The sequence below is a fragment of the Periplaneta americana genome, chromosome 9, assembly GCF_040183065.1.
Source record: "Periplaneta americana isolate PAMFEO1 chromosome 9, P.americana_PAMFEO1_priV1, whole genome shotgun sequence".
Classification (NCBI taxonomy): domain Eukaryota; kingdom Metazoa; phylum Arthropoda; class Insecta; order Blattodea; family Blattidae; genus Periplaneta; species Periplaneta americana.
This window is the reverse complement of record NC_091125.1, coordinates 70,838,346-70,858,258: the sequence shown is the minus strand read 5'-3', so window position 1 is coordinate 70,858,258 and position 19,913 is coordinate 70,838,346. Positions and strand designations below refer to the sequence as shown.

At 34.8% G+C, this 19,913-nt stretch overlaps 1 protein-coding gene across 5 annotated transcripts in view; it reads left to right on the top strand.

Annotated features, from left to right (window-relative positions):
• Positions 1–380: 380 nt before the first annotated feature.
• LOC138706060 (spermatogenesis-associated protein 20) overlaps positions 381–19,913 on the top strand; it is a 141,336-nt gene continuing 121,803 nt past the window's right edge. Inside the window, exons 1-4 of one of the 5 annotated variants that reach the window (XM_069834972.1) lie at positions 639–1,164; positions 9,639–9,804; positions 10,259–10,381; positions 13,127–13,346. In XM_069834972.1, coding sequence (XP_069691073.1) covers positions 10,278–10,381; positions 13,127–13,346 — 324 coding nt within the window. In that variant the 5' untranslated portion in view covers positions 639–1,164; positions 9,639–9,804; positions 10,259–10,277. Of the gene's footprint in view, positions 479–569; positions 1,165–9,638; positions 9,805–10,258; positions 10,382–13,126; positions 13,347–19,913 lie in introns of those variants that run through there. The other 4 variants (XM_069834974.1, XM_069834970.1, XM_069834969.1 and 1 more) reach the window with 4 other exon arrangements.

The following is a 19,913-nucleotide window of genomic DNA, read 5'->3' as shown; positions in this document are numbered from 1 at the left end:
TCCTGGCGACGTCACTGGCTGTAGTCCTTAGTACATAGGTACTTGCTGAGTATATTTCTTTCTGAACCAATATTGAACAACTATACAATTCGAGCCTTCCTGGGACCTCTGATTGCATATAAGAAATTTGATATTCTAATGGACTTTCAAGACAATCACTTATATCCAATTTATCAATTTCACTATGTTGCCGTCTGGCGTCTACCGACTGCAAAAGAAGTCACGTAATAACCCTTACGGAATTGCATGGAGCAACTGTACTTCCATCTAGCGGTCGTTACCAAAAATGCATTTTCGGTGGTGAAGGCTCTGGTGGTTATTCTCTTTTCATGTTTCATTTTGTAACATGTGAATGGCCAATCTGATTTAATTATTTATGCGATCACGGCTGAGACGTAGGGTGAGAGCCACGGTCGATCCTATTAAAGTACACTGTGGGTGAGCGCAGAGCAGCGTAGGATAGGATCACAATCGAGAGGTATAGGACGAAGGATAGATAATTATAACCAATCCTGTGTTATGACCATGTCGGGAATGACCAGGTGTCAGGTTAGGAAGCACAAGCACGTATACTTCCACGACTGATGATTAACAAATTAACATGACAATGATATAGTGTATTTATGAGTGTATAGGTGGCAATTCTGCTCACTGTCGGAAAGAATGAAGTGACCGATGTCGCTTTTGTTAGTCGTTTTGCCATTTCCAAAAGTCAGCATGGAGTAGATTATTTTATGCCAGTAATCTGACGTTTGTATGAGTTATGTAGAATACATATCTTTACTTTTTATAAAATTATTAAAATACTCCTTTGTGTTCATGACTGTATCATTTTGTGTGTATATACGTTGGTGACACTGTTTGCCGTTGATGACCCATATGATTTTGTTATTATGTTATACTACTAGGTAGCAGTAAAATCACATAACCCTGTTGCATTTTTGCACAGTTGCTTCCCCCAAATTTATTATATTGAAATGGAAAATTAATGTAAATTTGTGTTAATATCTTTCATGTTATGATTTTAGGACGATTAAAATCATGTTTAGTAGTGTCATGTTTGACTAGAAGAGTGTGTGGTTTTCATTGTCATTATTTAAATGGTTCCTTCTTTCTCGTGAAACGAAAAGGTGACGAGAAGAAACAGCTGTTTAAGATTAAGAGGTTAGAGTTATGTCACTAAATTTGACAAATACAAGTAGTATATAGAAATCGAATGACAGTCTGTTTTAAATGAAGATGATTTCTCTTTCAGATACATATATTTACTTTGTTTGAATCTGGTATTCTGCTGTCGATAAAACTCAAATATTTGGTTGTGTATAAAGAATAATAAAGTTTGTGTCAAAATTATTGTTTCAGTTTGTTATTTTAGAAGCACTGTAAGAAATAGCAAACTGAAATTAAAATTAGATTATTGAAAATCCCATTAAAACTACTTCCGAATGTTGAAAATTGCTACAAGGTTTGGAAACTTGTAAGGAATTTGATAAATAATATTTAATCTTTTATAGGCTACATGGCCACATATATTATTATGAACAATAGTTAATAAAATTGCTGGCTTTCGTTTAAGCAGATTTTTTTATAGTGACAAATTGAGTTTGAATAATTTAGTTATAATAAATTTAGTCGTACAGTATAGCATCGATTATCCGAAACAATTGGGGTCGGGGGGGGGGAGGATGTTCGGATAACTGATTTTTCGGATAATAAATCATTTACGAAAACAATTTGTACCGGTGTTGTAGGAGCAGTATGAAACAAAGAAACACTGATATTAAACACAAAACTGTATGTAAGTTACAGTATATATTTTGTATCACACATCTTACAAATAACACAGAACTGACTAGTCTAGTTTGACAAGTTCAAAATGGCCATAAAGTAGGCCTACAGTTTAGGAAAAGAAGTCCAATTTTTTTCTTTTTGCTTCAGAGCTGATACTCGGTTTTTTTTCTTTGCCGCTAAATCTCGCAAACAGCTGTAGCAAAACTTCTACATGGCTTACGCGCAAATTTGAATTTGCCGACTGGAACGCTTTCGGTTAACCGATGTTTCGGTTGATCGGTATTCGGATAATCGATGCTCTACTGTATTTAAATTTTCGTCTTTGTAGGCCTACACCGTGCACTTTGTTATAGCAACAACGTATGGTGTTTTCAGTGCAGTTTGTCTGACATTAAGTGAAGTTTTATCGGAATACAGCAATAATAATGACACCTTTTAGAATTAATTAGTTCTTCATTCTTGGATAATTAATTAATTTTAACTTTAAAATAAATTACATAGATAGTCTTAGAGCAACGCTATGCATGTGATATTTTTATTTGTACTGGGTCATTTAGTTTTAAAAGTGACTTTTGAATTTAAAATTCATCTCTGCATTGTCATGTTAACAAAGGTTATCATTGGCGTAAGTTAATTACAATACAGGCTCAGCAGGAATGTAGTAGTTACTTTATAAAGTAATAAAAATCTAGGAAAATGCTGTGAATTGATGTGACATGTGCAGTCCGGTATTCACAGAGCACTTGCAATGAATGTAATAACAAAATAAACTTGGAGGTGACCAAAACGTATGTATGAGAAATAGGCTACTACTGCAATATTATTGAAATAGTGTTACACGTTGGTATTGTAGGAAAGGAGCATAAGTATGCATAGTTTTTGATTTACGTGTCATTTTTGGCTATCTCTGTAATAAATAAAGTCATAGTTTTGCATTGTAGGATATGATAAAGGTGGCACTCTTCATGGCACAATTTACAAATGCATCTGTCATCGGTTTAGTGAAAGTTGCTTCTCGAACACACTTTGTGATGAAATCTGTACACTGCCAGTCAAGTCACTACACGTCTCATCTCTTGGTTGGATGAGTCAAGCTTTGATCGATGATGGCGCTTGTGGCATAAAATTCCAGTGGTATATCTGCCCTTTTTTGGTTTCTTTCCTTCAGTAGGTTTTCATAAGATTCTGTTGATGGTAATTGCAGATCAAGTCTTAACTACTTGTTGAGAAAGGGATCCTTTACGTGTTCATATACTAATCTGGATGGGGTAAATTGAGAAAGTCGAGAGCTCTTTTCAGGAAAGTGATCTTCACATTTTCCCACTGCTGTAGGTCGCTTTTTCACATAATGCCAAATTTGATGTATACCATAGCTGAGTGCAGGCTATGCTTTGCATCTAAACAGTTTTAAGTTGCTGTCTCTAACAATAGTGATGTAGTGTGACAGATGTCGTTTATAGCCCGAATTGCAGCAATGGCTCTTTTTTTGGGCATGTAGGCTGAAGCTCTTTGCAGCTCACACCACACAGTCAGGTATATTTTCATTATACAGTAATATTTCTTATTTGTCTCCATTTTAATAAAGAAAAAGAAAGCATCATAGTGTGCACTTGCGCATAACCATACATCACTTTTTTAATGTGGTGAGACAATCCATAAAGACACATGTTACAGAAAGTCTGATTCTAATTTCTGGATGTAATGATTTTATAAGGTATCGATTTTATTATTGTCTTGACATCTGTTTTAGTCATTCTTTTTTTATTTGCTTTCCCTGCACACTGCTGTTCATTCATAATTTTTTTAACTCATGTATTACATTACCTTACTCGACACCAGTGTTTGAATTAAAAGTTCAAAACACTTCCTGTTTCAAGTTAATCTGTTTCCTCTAGGGTTTGTGAATTCTTTTATCCTAATATTCAACGTAGACAAGGTGTTAAAATGAGACATTCAATATTTTGAGAGGTTGTAATATTCATCAAAACAAGAAAAAATCTGTCCTGTATATGCATTGCCACTTCTGGATCCTGAAAATTCCAAGATTGTCTCGAAAAATTTGTGAAACATATTTTTTAATTGTTAAAGAACATTGCCACAACATTATAAAATGAATATAATAATCATTTTCTAATATTTTGTTGAGCTACACAACAATGCATCCTGTAAATTCCAAGATTGTCTCGAAAAATTTGTGACACATAATTTTTTAATCATTAAAGGACATTGCCACAGCATTATAATATGAATATAATAATCATTTTCCTCTTATTTCATTGAGCTACACAACAATACTGCCTTTCTTTCTTTTCGCCAGTTTTCCAAATGGAATGAAATGTTATGTACTTCAGTTGCTCATTGTCGTTCAGGTTCAATGGAATGTTGGGTACAGGTACCTACACTCTAAGGCTATCAAGAGATTTCGATAAATGCTGATCAAATGATTTGTTGAAATTGAGCAAGAAAAAGCTCTCTTGGTTAGTAGATCGTCTTACAGAACAATGTGCCCTCAAAAATCACCTGTATAAGATGGGACATACGTATTAACATCAATCCAGCTTGAACTTATTTTCTGTTATTCAGGTAAGTTGATCAATATATAAGAGAATTTATTATTTAATTACATCAGTCAACAACTTATCAATTATGAAGTGAAGGTTAATAATTGATAAGTTGTTGACTGATGTAATTAAATAATAAATTCTCTTATCATTTTCTGTAGCTCATCTGTTATGTGTTTCACTTTAAAATGCTCTCGCTCATCAAAGAGTTCTTATTTTCAAGCTTGATGAGCTATTGATTGTCCCTATCTGTGGTTTGTTCCAGTTCATAAAGAACATTAAACTACTGAACTGATAGGATACTATGACGAGAAAGCGGTCGCAATGTGAGGCATGGCCATTTAAATTCAGTTCAAAAGTATCTGTACTCAAAGGTATCGTGAAAATCTAAGGTGTATACCATTCACTGCATTTTTCAGATAGATACACAGCTTAATTAGACGATGTCAGACGTTGAAATAAAGCAGATGAGTCACATCTTCAAAAATGTAAAGAAATATACATCATACAATAAAGAAAACTTGATAAGATTATTGTACAGTAAACTATAAAATTTGCTGTATGCAACTGAAACGGACTTAATGCCTGGAACAGAAGGCGAAGTAGACAGACTTTTTATATTGAATATGAAGAATAACGAGCAACATTTCCCAGAAGCAAATGTGGCACCAGAATTTCTTGTGGAAGAACGGAACAGGGTTGCCAGATCAGTGAAGTTAGAATATCACACCAATCTCAAAAGAATAGCGTATTTTACTGTTTTCATGAAAAAAAAAAAATATATATATATATATATATATCGTACATCAAATGCCTCCATCCATATGCCGTGAAACTTTTTTTGTCAAGTTTTGAGCATTGAATATGAAGAAACACGAAATTACTACTTTTACTGTAATGACCATGTTCGGCCGATATTACACTATCAAAGTTCTCTGATCACATTATCAAATTTCTTTGTTCAAAGAACTTTGAGGATCTTTGATACAAGAACTTGGATGAAAACCATCTTTGACCATTTTTTGACGACTTTCTGCATGTCCTTACATTTGATAAAGTTATCATGGAAACAGCTTGAAAATGGTGGATAAACATCAGTTGTTACGAGGGCTTCAATGATTTGTAGATAGAGAAGTGAAATGACATTTACCAGTATGAGCAGCATAATATATTTACTTTTGATATAAAATAAATCTAACTGAAATATAGAAGGCACTAAAACAACAGCTGAAAATAAAGAGTGAAAATGACAGAAAAATTTATTTATAATGTTGAAGTCGTAAAAATACTTATAAGTTTATGTGAGGAGAGAAAATGCAAGTTAAGAATGATATTGTAGAGGATATTTTTACAAAACAACTATTATGGCATGGGCAAATAATGTGAATGAATACGAAAAGATTACCAAGGTTGGCATATGATTGGACCCCATCAAGAAGAAGAAAAAGAGGAAGATCTATGACAACATGGGAAAAGGGAATTCTGGAAGCTATGGAAATAAGACAATTAGGAGAAGACCTATGGAGAGATAGAGGGGAGTGGTATCGTGCAATGCGATACCTTTATCAGTGACTGTAAATTAATATTTGGCTGTCAGAAAATGTAAAAAAAGGCATTGTAAACTGACTACTTAACTTAGAACGACTTTTTTATAACTCGAAATGTCCGAATTACAAGAAACCAGAAATTACGAATGCAGAACCTTAGGGGACCAACAATTTCTTCTTCTTCTTCTTCTTCTTCTTCTTCTTCTTCTTCTTCTTCTTCTTCTTCTTCTTCTTCTTCTTCTGTGTTCTAGCTTTTATTAATAAAGCCAATATTAATATCATACTCGCAATAATGGCAGCATTTTTCTGGGATTCCATATTTGTTTCCACAGCATTCTATACAGAAAACTTGATTTAGTCAAAGATCTTTGATGTAGTATAATAGCCACTGCCTGCTTGAATGCATTCGATGGCTGCTTATACTGCCTGCTCATAAAATCATTCTAACAATGCTTTTGCTGAAATGGTAGGTGGCAGCATCAAACATGCTATGATCTTCGTCAGTTTTTAAGGACAAAAATAATAACTTAACCTTACAAGTTCCATAAAATGTCTACTAGTAAGGTAATTTTAAGTTTCAACTTGAAAACTGTTTTTAATTCTGTCACATAGCAGTTTTGATAACTGAACAACTCATATATATATATATATATATATATATATATATATATCGAAATGAATAGCCGTTCAAATTTTGGATTTTAAATATCGGCATCCTAATCAATTCAGATGAACAAAAAAGAAAATGTAAATTAATGTTAAAAAATACATAATGAAAAAAAATTGTCACTAGATGGCAACTCCTAACGGTCAACGATCAGTGAATTTGCTTGTGGATATAGGCATAATATGTAGGTAGGTCATGTTACATGTTTGACCATTGAATGAGCAGGCATGGATGCATTGATGTGTTCGAGCAGGCAGTGGTAATAGCATATCTTTGATTCAAACTTCGCCTCAAATCCTGGTCAAATTCTTTGGTCAAAATTTGATCAAAGAACTTTGATAGTTTAATACTGGCCTTAAGAATGAAATAGACTGACACACTCACGCACACAGACATACACAAAATTAAATAATATAATATAATATAATATAATATAATATAATATAATATAATATAATATAATGTAATGTAATGTAATATATAATATAATATAATATAATATAATATAATATAATATAATATAATATAATATAATATAATATAATATAATATAATATAATATAATTATCTCAACTAAAACTTATTTAATTCAGTGTGTAACTTAATTAAAATTTCTGGCGAGGCTGAAACATGTGAAATAATGGGTCTATAGTCTATACAGTATAAAACACGTTGTTTCTAATACGTACTTGGTAATAATACATATAAATATGTATTATGAACATACACTGTTGTTATAATATATGAATGTAAAATAGTCCATCAAAGCCAATGAACAATATACACTCTTATCTATCAAATAGAGAATAGGTAACTGATAGCCCAGCACACATAAAACAATTCACTGTTATGTCTTCTAATACTCTCTGGATCGGGACCTATCCACTGTTGAAATTTGGCGTAGTATTCCCTGGCTTCCTATGTTTTGGTCTGATATTCTATCCTGTATCATTACCACGAATGATCTTTTTCTTTGGGTGTAGACACACAAGACCGCATACATTTATCACTTTTATTACTCTCATAGTCATCACTCATTATGGCTGAGCGACAACATACCAGTACCAGTAATAAAAATAAAACTGTACCTATAACTCCCTCGTCCAATAATTCACCCACTGAACAATTGCAACAAATGGATTCAGGTGCCTGAACTATTGGTTTTAGTTTGAGAACAGAGTGAGGGGTTGCCCTGGGTGGCACAGGCGGTATAGTGCTGCCCTTCTGTGCCTGAGGTTGCAGGTTCGATCCCGGCCCATGTTGATGGCATTTAAATGTGTTTAAATGCGACAGGTTCATGTCACTAGATTTAGTGACATGTAAAAGAACTCCTCCGGGACAAATTTTCGGCACACCGGCAACGCGATATAACCTTGGTAGTTGCGAGCGTCGTTAAATAAAAACATAAAATTAAAATTAATTAGAGTGAGGGGAGAAACTGTTGTGTGGGTGTATGACGATTGTTGTGATAATTGTATTTATTTTGTATATAGTTAAACATTGTAACCCAATAACCAGTCACTACAAAAGGTTATCATGAGTCCGTAAAACTAAATATTTGTGACAGTTATTAATATTAAGGAAGTATTACTAATTAGTCATAATATAACAATTGTTGGAAAGAATGGTGAACAGCAGAAAAGTTTGGGACAGAAGAAGATAACAGATGATAGGCGATATTAAGGTATATGGATCATATGTGGAGACTAAGAGGAAGGCAGAAAATAGGAAAGATTGGAGAATGCTGTTTTTGCAGTGAAAGATCTGCCCTTGGGCAGAAAACTATGAATGAATTAATTATTATAGATGTGAATCGGTTGGTGTATGCGTGTCTAAGACAGGGAGAGAGAGAGAGAGAGAGAGAGAGAGAGAGAGAGAGAGAGAGAGAGAGAGAGAGAGAGAGAGAGAGAGAGAACGAGGAGAATTGAATGTTTGAAGAGAAGAGGTGACGATTGAATGAAACAATGAACACAAGCAATAAATACCAATCATGTGTAAATAATCACTTTAGAATTCTTTGTGATTTAATGTTTATTAATTTATAGTTCAAAATTATCGTACACTTCTGTATGCGATAGTTGTCATTAATTATCATGACATACATCGTACAACTGATAAGATGAGTACGATAATTATCATACATCTGGTAGCACTGAAACGAAACTCAGTGCTGTTGTAAACATTGTACTTGGACTACATGCAAAATGTATTGTAGGGAACCATACACAAGTACTTTTTGTTGCAGTATAGTACTTTAATATGCACCTATTAAAACCATCCATACATTGTTCAATATTTCGAACCACAAGTCGGAATATGTAAGAAACTACAGTATTAGTTTTTTTTTACAAAGTCTAATTTAACGAGTACTCTAAATACTTGAGCAGATAAGTGCTTTCAGTGCAGACAATGCACCTTTAAATTATGTAAATACAGTTCCTTTTTTTGTAGAACTGCAAAATGAAAACTCTGTCATAGTTAAGACAGAATCTGCATATACCCATACAGAGTGTCCCTATGCAGACTGGTTCCAGGTAGTAATGTAGTGACTAGTGCAGAGCACCTGTCCCGAGGAAACTAAGTGGTAAGGAGTGGAGTGGGACTGGTCTGCATAGGGAAGCATGCACAGACCTGTCCACATGCCGGAATATGTCCACTTGCCATCTGACAACAGATTTTATTAGGTAGAAGTTGGAGTGGGGCCGGTCTCCATTGGAACTCTCTGTACTTGCATGGCATTTGCTGCCTTTTTGGGAAGTGAAGAAGAAAGAAAACTTCTAAACACGAAAAGTAATGGAAAACACTCTTGGGGTGGGAGGAAATTTGCCGTATACATAAATTTTAGATTATAATAATAAATGTCTTTTTTTTTTTACTAAGACTTACGTTCTTTCGAAAATGATTTTATCTTAAATGTCTCTCACAATTCTGCACACACTCTTTCAGTCCTTGAAGTTTCCCATTGCTCGTTTCAACGTTTTATGTAGTATTAATGCAGTTTCCTGCAGATAATTGTCATGTCTTCAGTGGTCTGAGTTACTGTTGCTAATCAACTGAAAATTTCAATTCCAGCTGGAACAATCTTGCTTTGAGTTAGCCCCAGATGAAGTAATTACGGAGAGATAAGGCGAGTTTGCAGGCCAGGGAACGTTGCTGTGCTGTGAAATACAGTAATGTGAAACTTCAAAGCAAGACTGCAAGAGTGAAACTATTTTCGAAGCAACATTAAACGTTTTTGGTAAACAAAATTATACTTAACGATCACTTATTCACTTAATTATAAAAGTTTCTCAGAGCCATCACACAACCATCAGTGTCCTCTGCTACACCATATGTTAAGTAATGATAGCACGTTTATTGATTGTAACTGACTGCATACTGGAAGAGTGCAGATTTAATGTTGAATATAAATATAGTTTTCTTTCCTTATGCCATAACTTCTACAACGTTTTTGGAATCTATTCTGTTGTCTTATGAGTACGGAGATTCTTTCCTTGAGGGTGTAAGTAACAATTATAGTGCCTTATGTGCCTTAATGACTTCACTTTGTAGCACTATTAGACTGCATGCTACTGTACTAGGCCTATGCAGTACCCCAAAGCATGAAAATACGGTATGTCATTTAATGCATTCAGGATATGGTATAATAAAAATTGTCGTCAGTTAACCTGTTGTTTTCTTGTAATTCATAGGTTGAGTTTTATCGAAACAATGGCTACAGGGGGGGAGGTGACTTCACCACCCAAACATAAGAACCGTTTGATATATGAGAAGTCCCCCTATCTGCTGCAGCATGCTACTAATCCTGTGGAATGGTAATAAATCTCTTCTTACCGTTTAAATGGTGATTTATGATCAGAGCTTGTCAGTATGTTTCAGGGCTGCGAAACTGAACTCTGAATATACCTACCTACTAATTGTGGAGTTAAGTGTTCCTGTAAGGTTGACACGGACATTCAAACAAACTTTTTATTTTTTTTTTTGTGGACTGTAAATATTGCCTTTGCTTGACTCTAGTAAGAATTATATGAATAAATAAATGAATAAGTGAATGAACTAATTCATTAATTGGGGGGAAAAAATCATAATTTATTATGAGTGTGATATCCCATTGAGGGACACAGAGAATATTTTTGTGATTACTGTTTTGGATCCTGCACGATAATGGAAAGCTGTTGTGTTGAAATTGAGTAGGTAATACAATTAATTTATGATAAAATTTAATTATATGTAAGAAGAGATAGGACGATACCAATATTTCTTATTGTTGATGTTGATAATGATATTGGGACACTTGATATTCAGTATTCGATATTATTCCCCAATCTGTTATTAAAAAAATGTATCAGACTGAAATTTATTTCAAACCGTAACAGTATGAATAATTTAAATTCTTCATATCACAATGCACAGTTTGAAAATACTAGCCTAATTAATTTTATCATACATTAAACTTTTATTACAGTTAATAGAGAGATAATGCTGGAGGACACCATGTCATAGATTTATGGCACTAAAGAACTCTTGTTTCTAAACGATAGGGCTCCAGTAAAAATTACCAGTTACTTTTCTCCCATTTATCTCACCAATTACAAGTATCTTGTCATTCATATTAACGAACTCTGCTCCGCAGTTTCCTCCACTTCAGACATTTAACTCCGAGTCTAGTAAAATTGTAGAAAAGTCTTACTGGTAGTATTAGAAACCAGTCAGCTATCAATGTAACTTATACAGAGTAATTCTTATAGACCTGAACCCAAAGTTTTTACCGTAGATGGCAAATGAATGAATAGAATTTAGAGTTTTAGAAAACTTACTTTCTCTCATGTCGAACATATCATATCGTAGCAGTGCTGGAAGTTGCCATTGTCTTCTGCCAGCCACATTTCTACTCTGGTTTTCATGTTACCCATAACATGTCTTAATGTTACATAGTCAATATTTATGATCTCTTTGCTGATGTTCTCTAAGTTGTCAATCATTTGTGGTTTGTTATGGTACATGCTGTCCGTAAAATAGCCATACAGAAACGAGTCCAGGATGATAAGGTAGGGTGATCGTGGTGCAACAAATTCTTGGAAATGATACGTTTCTCAAAAACTCTGGATTGTCATTATTGATTCACATGATGTGTGGCATCTTGTGCCATATTACTGGAAGTAACTCTGTGTCAGGTCTACATCATCAAGTTGTTCCAAAAACTGTGTAAAATCCCTCAAATATGCAAAGATCTTCAGTATTTCACTAAAGAAAATAGACTAATGATCCAGATGAAGTGGTGTTTTGTGAAATTCATGAGGATTATCAGCAGCCCAAATCCTGAAATTTTATTAGTTTACATATCCAAACAAAAGGAACCACACTTAATTTGTAAACCGTGTTATGTTGAGCATTCCATGTGTATTGTGTGCTATCTCCTGAAACCATACATAGTATTGAAGTTTATTATTTTTGTCTGGTTCTGACACTCTGCATGGCCAAAGGTTTGCTTTATTTGTTGTTCTCTGACATGTTGAGTAGTAAGAAGATCGTATTTCCTTTGTAAGCTATTGCAATGACTTTTAGGGGAATGTTCTTGTCCAGTGCAAATTAATATCCCCTACATAGACTCTGGCATTGAAGGTTGATGTTTGCTCCGTTTAGCGAGAAAGGACCGTATCGTTTCCAGTATCCTTGCTAAATCGTATATTGTTGACATTGACGGGCCTTGTTACAAATCATATATTATCCAGGATTGCCGTTGTACTGTGAGATATGAGCCAGTAATCCAGTGGGTTCGGAAAATAAATACACATTCTTCCAAAGAATACACTATTTGTTTCATACTACTGTTGTGTTACTACTGTCACCTAGTGTTGGAACTCGTATGAAATGACTCAACATAAAGCAATTAGCAATTCACAGTCGTTTCAAGACATAATTTCAGATTTATAACACAATTATTGTAGGGTTTGGTTCAATACGAATTACTTTTTATAAGTTAATGTATTCTCTTTCCGACCACTCAATCAATCGTCTCTCCATTGGTATGTACTTATTAATGTAATTGATCCAAATATTCCCCTCTAGTAATAATATGTAGACATTTCCCTTATACTCAGCGCATTTCGAACTGGCGGATCAAACGTACAAACCATACACGAGTCATTGAACTGAAAACTATGAACTGAACCACTGGTAATCCCGGCTGTTCCAGCTGACTTTAGTTGAGAATGGTCCAGGAATGGGGTAAGCAAGCATGGCAAATGAGTTCATTGCTTGACCTTGATCCACCAGTTCGAAATGCACTGACAATGGTAAAGTGGCAAGGGAAACGAAATTATCCAGTGAAAAGCTACCCTGAACTGCTTTTGTCCATCATAAATTCCACTTAGACTTCCATGAAAAGTGAATGTTCTTACAGTTTGGTTAATGGTGTAGTTTGGCCAATCATAGTAGTATCGAAACATTTTGCAAATTGTTATGTGAAATGTAAAACTTATGTTTTATTGACCATGTTGAATAGGTTATGCATGTAAAACATGTCAGGAAGGTAAAATATTGTTTTATAATATGTGAAGGTATCCATGGGGAGAAGAAGCATTTGAGAAAGCGAAAAAAGAAGATAAGTTGATCTTTCTGTCAGTGGGCTACTCTACATGTCATTGGTGCCATGTTATGGAGCGGGAGTCATTTGAAAGTGAAGAGATAGCAAAGGTCATGAATGAACACTTCATCAATATCAAGGTGGATCGTGAGGAAAGGCCAGATGTTGACAAGATGTACATGGCATTTGTTCAGGTGAGGCTTCTTTGTGGAAGCAGTTGAATTGCTCTGTTCTCTCATACTTGCCTGTCAAAAGTAAAAATTGTATTTGTTTATTTTACTGATACTTATAAACTACAATGGATAATCAGAATCAGTGAGAGGATAATACAGTTGGTAATAGTGGAGCAATGATGATGAAATGCCCTTCACTCACAAGCAAACGTTCTGATGGGGGCAGATAAAATAAGTTAAATATTTTTCTTCCACCACGTTAATAATGTCAAAAGAAGTGCTTATACAAATTTTGGCCACTCAACCGCAATTACGAGGCTGTCCAGAAAGTGATTTTCCCTGGGATCGTTTATAGAAAAAAAAGCACAAATAGCATGGAAATATTTATTGAAATAGATAGAGCAATTGTTGCGCTATTTTTCAACATATCCCCCCACTGGAATTGAGACATTTGTCATACCATGGGATCAATTTTTGTGTCATAGAAGTCAGCCGTCTCAGATCGTAACCGCGTTTCATTGTGTCTGCACCTCTCTCTGTCAATCCCATGATACGAGAAATGTCTCAATTCCAATGGAAAATATGTTGAAAAATGTCTCAACAATTGCTGTGTCTGTTCCAATAAATTTGTCCTATGAAATTGTGGTTTTTTTCTGTTAATGGCCCCTGGCGAACTTATTTTTTTACGGCCCTCATAATTGCGGTCGAGTGGCAAAAATTTGTATAAGCACTTCTTTTGGCATTATTAACATTGTGGAAGAAAAAAAATTAACTTTTTTATCTACCCCCATCAGAACGTTTGCTTGTCAGCTCCAGTGGTATCAAAGCAGGCTAGCAGAACCCTCTGTTCATGAAGTCAGCGTGGCACAAGGCCACCACTTAAAACAGTGTAGGACAAACATAAGACAAGAACTATACCCTGCTCTATTAGGAGGGAATTATTATATTTCTACTTTCCTACAAAGTATTGATTTGTCATTAGAAATGTTACTATTTGAATCACAGCAGGTAACAATTTTTTTGCTTGTATTTAATTTAAAATTCAGCAATATTACTTAATTGTAATTAAATTGGGCACAACCAGATCCCTGCGGATAAAAGTCAACAGTGCTGATAAAACGTGGTAATTCGTTGATATAGTAAGGATTTCAGTCTTATGTAATACTTAAAATTAAAACCTTCATTTTTTATACATTTATATTTATTAAGGATGTTTGATGATTGCTTGTATAATTATTACTTTTGTTGTCTTTTTATATTTATTTTTCTGTATCCTCTGAAAATTTGATTTCAACTTTAGACAGTTTTGAATAAATAGTAAACATATGTGTATTAGACACACACACACACACACACACACACACACACACACACACGCACGCACGCACGCACGCACGCACGCACGCACGCACGCACGCACGCACGCACGCACACACACACACACACACACACACACACGCACGCACTACGCATGCACAAAAAAATTGAGTCCGATAAGAAAGATGAATTGGTGAAAATTTCCCAAGAAATTGAAAAATCATGTGGAAATGAACTTGAAAGTTACCTGCCAAAGCTCAGAAACCCAAGATTAATAATATTCAACATACCAGAAGACATTAAATTAGAGAATGCTGCTGAGGCCATAGTATCACAAAATTCTGAATTAGATTTGAGCGAAAGTGACCTTACACCAAAATTTGTTTTTGAAGATAGGAAGAAACACAAGAACTTAATAATAGAAGTTAATTCTGAAACTAGAAAACGTCTGCTCGGCAGGAAGCTCAAAATAGGTTGGCATGTGTGCAATAATGATGATTACTTGACTGTCATGCGTTGCCATAAATACTACAAGTATAATCACAGGAAGGAAGAATGCGTTGGGGAGATAGTATGCCCACACTGCGCAGAAAAACATGAAAGAAATGAGTGCAAAGCGAACAAGGAAAACCTGCGTTGCGTCAATTGTATTAATTATAATAAATACAATAAAACAGCGCCTGTGAACATAAACCATTCATCGCTTGACAAAACATGCAGTTGCTATGTAGCTGCCCTAAAAAAGAATGCAAACAGGACAGATTATTAAAACAGATAATCATAAACCTATGAATAAAAGTATCAAAACCCTGCTTTGTGTACAAGTCAATTTACAACACAAACACATAGCAGCGAATAACCTGGTGTGAATTATGAAAGAAAATGAAATAGACTTGGCATTTGTACAAGAGCCATACATTATAGGAAATAGTTTGTGCTGTATACCTAAATCGCTGAGAACATTTACGAGTGGAAATGGGAGGAAAAGATCAGCGGTGATCGTAAATAACAATGAAATAGATATAGTACTCATCATGCAACTCTCTGATGAAGACAACGTCGTAGTGGAAATGTCTTATAAAACTACGAAATTTTATGGAGTGAGCTCATATTTTGATTTCACTCAAGACATTCAAATAAATATCACGAGAATCGAAGAAATTTTGAACTATTCAAAGGGACAAGGCATACTAATAGCAGTAGATAGTAATGCTAGAAGCAAAACATGGTTCGACACGACAACAAACCTGCGAGGGAAAAGTCTAGAAGACTTCTTGACAATCTCAAACTTAAACATTGTAAATGAGAGATCAGAACCAACATTCGAAACAATAGGATCTAGTAGCTACGTAGATTTAACAATCGTTAATAATCAACTACTTAGACACATAACGGATTGGGCATGTGGTGCTGAAGAAAGCTGCTCAGACCACAAGCTTCTGACATTTAATCTTCGAATGCTGAGGCAGAAGAAACACAATATTAATACAGAGTACAATTACAGCAAGATTAGATACATAATTAACGAAGGAGGTTACAACAAATTTGATGGCATCCTTGTATCCAAGATTATTTCAAAATTTCACTCTGAGGACAATAATGAAGATTTGACGAAAATGGACCTAGATCTGAGCAAGAGATTTGAAAACTACGAGAATGTAGAAGAATTAACAAACCTGGCTTTCTCTTGCATCACAGCAGCTAGCAAGGAAGCATTCCGTGTATCGACAGGAAAGAAACATGCAATAAACAAGAATACAGTTTCCTGGTGGACAGACGAACTAACAGTGTTAAGGAAAAGGACAAATGCTCTATGGAGAAGATACCAAAGAACTACTACCAACGAACATCTGAGAGAAGAAAGGAAAACAAAGTACTTTGAGGGTAAAAGAGAATATGAAAGAAAAATGCAAGAAGAAAAATTGAAGTCCTGGAAAACATTCTGCATGATAGAAGACGGAACCAATCCTTGGAAAATATACAAAATAGCAACGGGTAAAACTAGAACCAGCTCTCCACTGACTACACTGCAGAAAGAAGATGGAACATACACCACAGACACGAGAAGTACCCTAATTCACATGCTTGAACACTTCGTTCCTGAAGACAGTGAAACAGAGGATAGAGAAATACATAAAGCAATCAGGAAGGAGATACAAGAGCCAATAGACACAGAAGACGACACAGCCTTCACGAAGGAAGAAATATTAACAAACTTAAAAAAGTTCAACCCTAAAAAGACTCCTGGGGAAGATGGTTTAACCAGTGATATTGTTAAAAGAGCTTTTCAGCTATTTCCCTTATTCTTTACACAGCTATATAACGCGTGTCTAAATAAGGGGTGCTTTCCCAAAAACTGGAAACGTACAGTCATTCTCCCAATAATTAAGCCTGGAAGAGAGAGCTGCAATGATGTCTCGAAATTTCGGCCTATAAGTCTTGTAAACACTGGTGGTAAATTGCTGGAAAAATTACTGATTGACAGGATATTATTCCACATATATACTAACAATTGTTCAACAAAAACCGATATGGATTTACACCCCAGAGAGGAACAATTGATGCAGCTTTTGAAGTTAAAAACTACATAGAAAAAAGTTTGAATTTAAAAGAATGCGTAATTGTAGTCAGTCTTGACGTGAAAGGCGCATTTGATGCTGCCTGGTGGCCCGGTATTTTAAAGAATTTAAGAGAACTAAGATGTCCGAAAAATTTATATAATTTAGCAGTAGACTACTTTGGCAACAGAAAAGCCACACTTTCAATAAATAACTATACCACCGAAAAAGACTTTCAAAAAGGGTGTCCACAGGGGTCATGTTGCGGCCCAGGTTTCTGGAACGTCTTGTACAATTCATTACTAAATTTGAAGTTTAATAGAAGAACAAAAGTGATTGCCTTCGCGGACGACCTTATTATTCTAACAAAAGGGTCATGTAAAATAGAAGCAGAAAATATCGCAAATCAGGATATAATAAAAATCCAAGATTGGGCCACTGATAATAAAATAAAATTCAACGACAACAAATCCAAAGTTTTATTCATAACGAGGAAACGAAATGACGAGAGGGATGTCAACATCTATCTGAATCACAAACTGCTGGACCAAACTGAAGAAATTAAATATTTGGGAATATATCTGGACATTAAATTTAACTTCACTGCACATATAGATCATACCGTACAAAAATCAATCGCTCTTGTCAATATGTTAGCCAGAACAGCCAAACTGCAATGGGGTTTAGGTTATAAAGCATTGAGAACAATCTATGAAGGAGCTTTACTCCCAGTTATGACGTATGGAGCTCCGGTATGGATAGAAGCAATACGAAGAAAGAAGAATATCGCAAAATACAGGAGAGTACAAAGACTCATTAATATAAAAATTGCCGAAGCTTATCGGACAATCTCCTACGACGCCTCATGTATCATAGCTGGAGTACTACCAATTAATATACTCATAGAACAAACAGTACAAACCTACATTGCAACGAAAGTTCACAATGAAAAATACGATGCACCCCTGGAATTAACATTTTGGCGACATCCTTCAGAAATTCCTGAAATTCGCGAAGTGGAAAATGGTATTAAGTATACAATTGAGGCTTACACAGACGGCAGTAAATCCGGAGACAACGTCGGTGCAGCAGGAATTATATACTAAAATGGCACTCTAACAAGCGAACTAAAATTCAAACTCCATAGCCAGTGTTCCAACAATCAAGCGGAACAAATCACAATATTAAAAATACTGGAAAAAATAGAAGAAATTCAGAACGAAGACGACAAATCTGTTGCATTATATACAGATAGTAAAATTACTTTAGATTTATTGAAAAACAACTACAAAAGAAATCGAGTAATAGAACTCATTAAAAAAAAATAATTAATTTGGCACGTTCGAATTGGAAATTACATTTTGGCTGGATTAAAGGACATTCAGGAATAGAGGGGAATGAAATAGCAGATAGACTTGCAAAGCAAGCAGCAGCAGAAGACCGGGAAATCGTTTACGACAGAGTACCGAAAGAGGTTATTATAACACAGGAAAAAAAAAAAGGAATCGAAATGTGGCAGCAACAATGGACAGACTCAAGGAATGGAGCAATAAGTAAGGCTTACTTCCCATCAGTGAAGAATAGACTACGACAGAAAATTCCCTTCTTCCCAGAATTCACAGCAATAGTAACTGGCCATGGAAAGCTGAGGGCATACCTTCACAGATTTAGACTTTCAGACAACCCGATATGTCCATGTGGAGAAGAAGAACAAACTGCAGATCACGTCGTATTCCAATGCAAAAAATTATATAAAGAATAAAGGAAATGAGTAAAAGAATAAGAAACATTGGCAGAGATTGGCCTACGACCCATGACAAACTAGTTAGCAAGTATCTGCAAATATTCGTCCGTTTCATCAGCTCGATAAACTTCAATGATCTACAATAATATGCCAATTAATCATGACAGATTGCAATTAAAATATTATATTATACGATATAGTATGTATGAAGATTATAGCTAAACACGTTGTAAAATGATGAATTGAAATTACAAAGCATGTAGTATTACTATGTAATGGGGCATGCAGTTAAAAAAAAAAAACACACACACACGCATGCACGCACACACACAGAGGCATTAAAATACAAATAATAATAATGATGATAATTACAACAAGTTATATTACACTAACATCCACATCAAATGAACAGCATATATTTGTTTTGTGGTATTAAAATAATTGAAATTCTGGCTTGTTTATTTCCTGAAGATCAACGTGAATAATTGTTCAAGGATTAGAACACAAATATAATTTATTTGAAGAGATTACGTACGATGTAAATTATAATACAGTAGAATTCCTCTTACTTGGCACAAAAGGACCAAGCTAGTTCTGGATACGAGATTTTCCTGGATAATTGAATCAATACTGTTATATAAAAGTTTGTATTTCATAGTGCCGAACGTTGAAACTGCAGCCATGTGAAGGTTATTTCTCTATCACTTGCTCATAACTGAATAAACATAAAAATTATGTGGATTTTCTTTATTAAGACACGTCACACAACACAATAATACACTAATTTTAGGTTCGAATATTAACTGAAACGAAAGTTCGTGCAAACTTTCTAATGTGACAAAACTGATGGCCCAGATTGTGGCAGATTTAAACTTTTTTTTTTTGGCCCAGCCAAAAGTACCGTTGTTTTGGTATTGCTGGTTATTTGGGTGTCAGATACGAGGAATTTTACTGTAATATTATTATAAC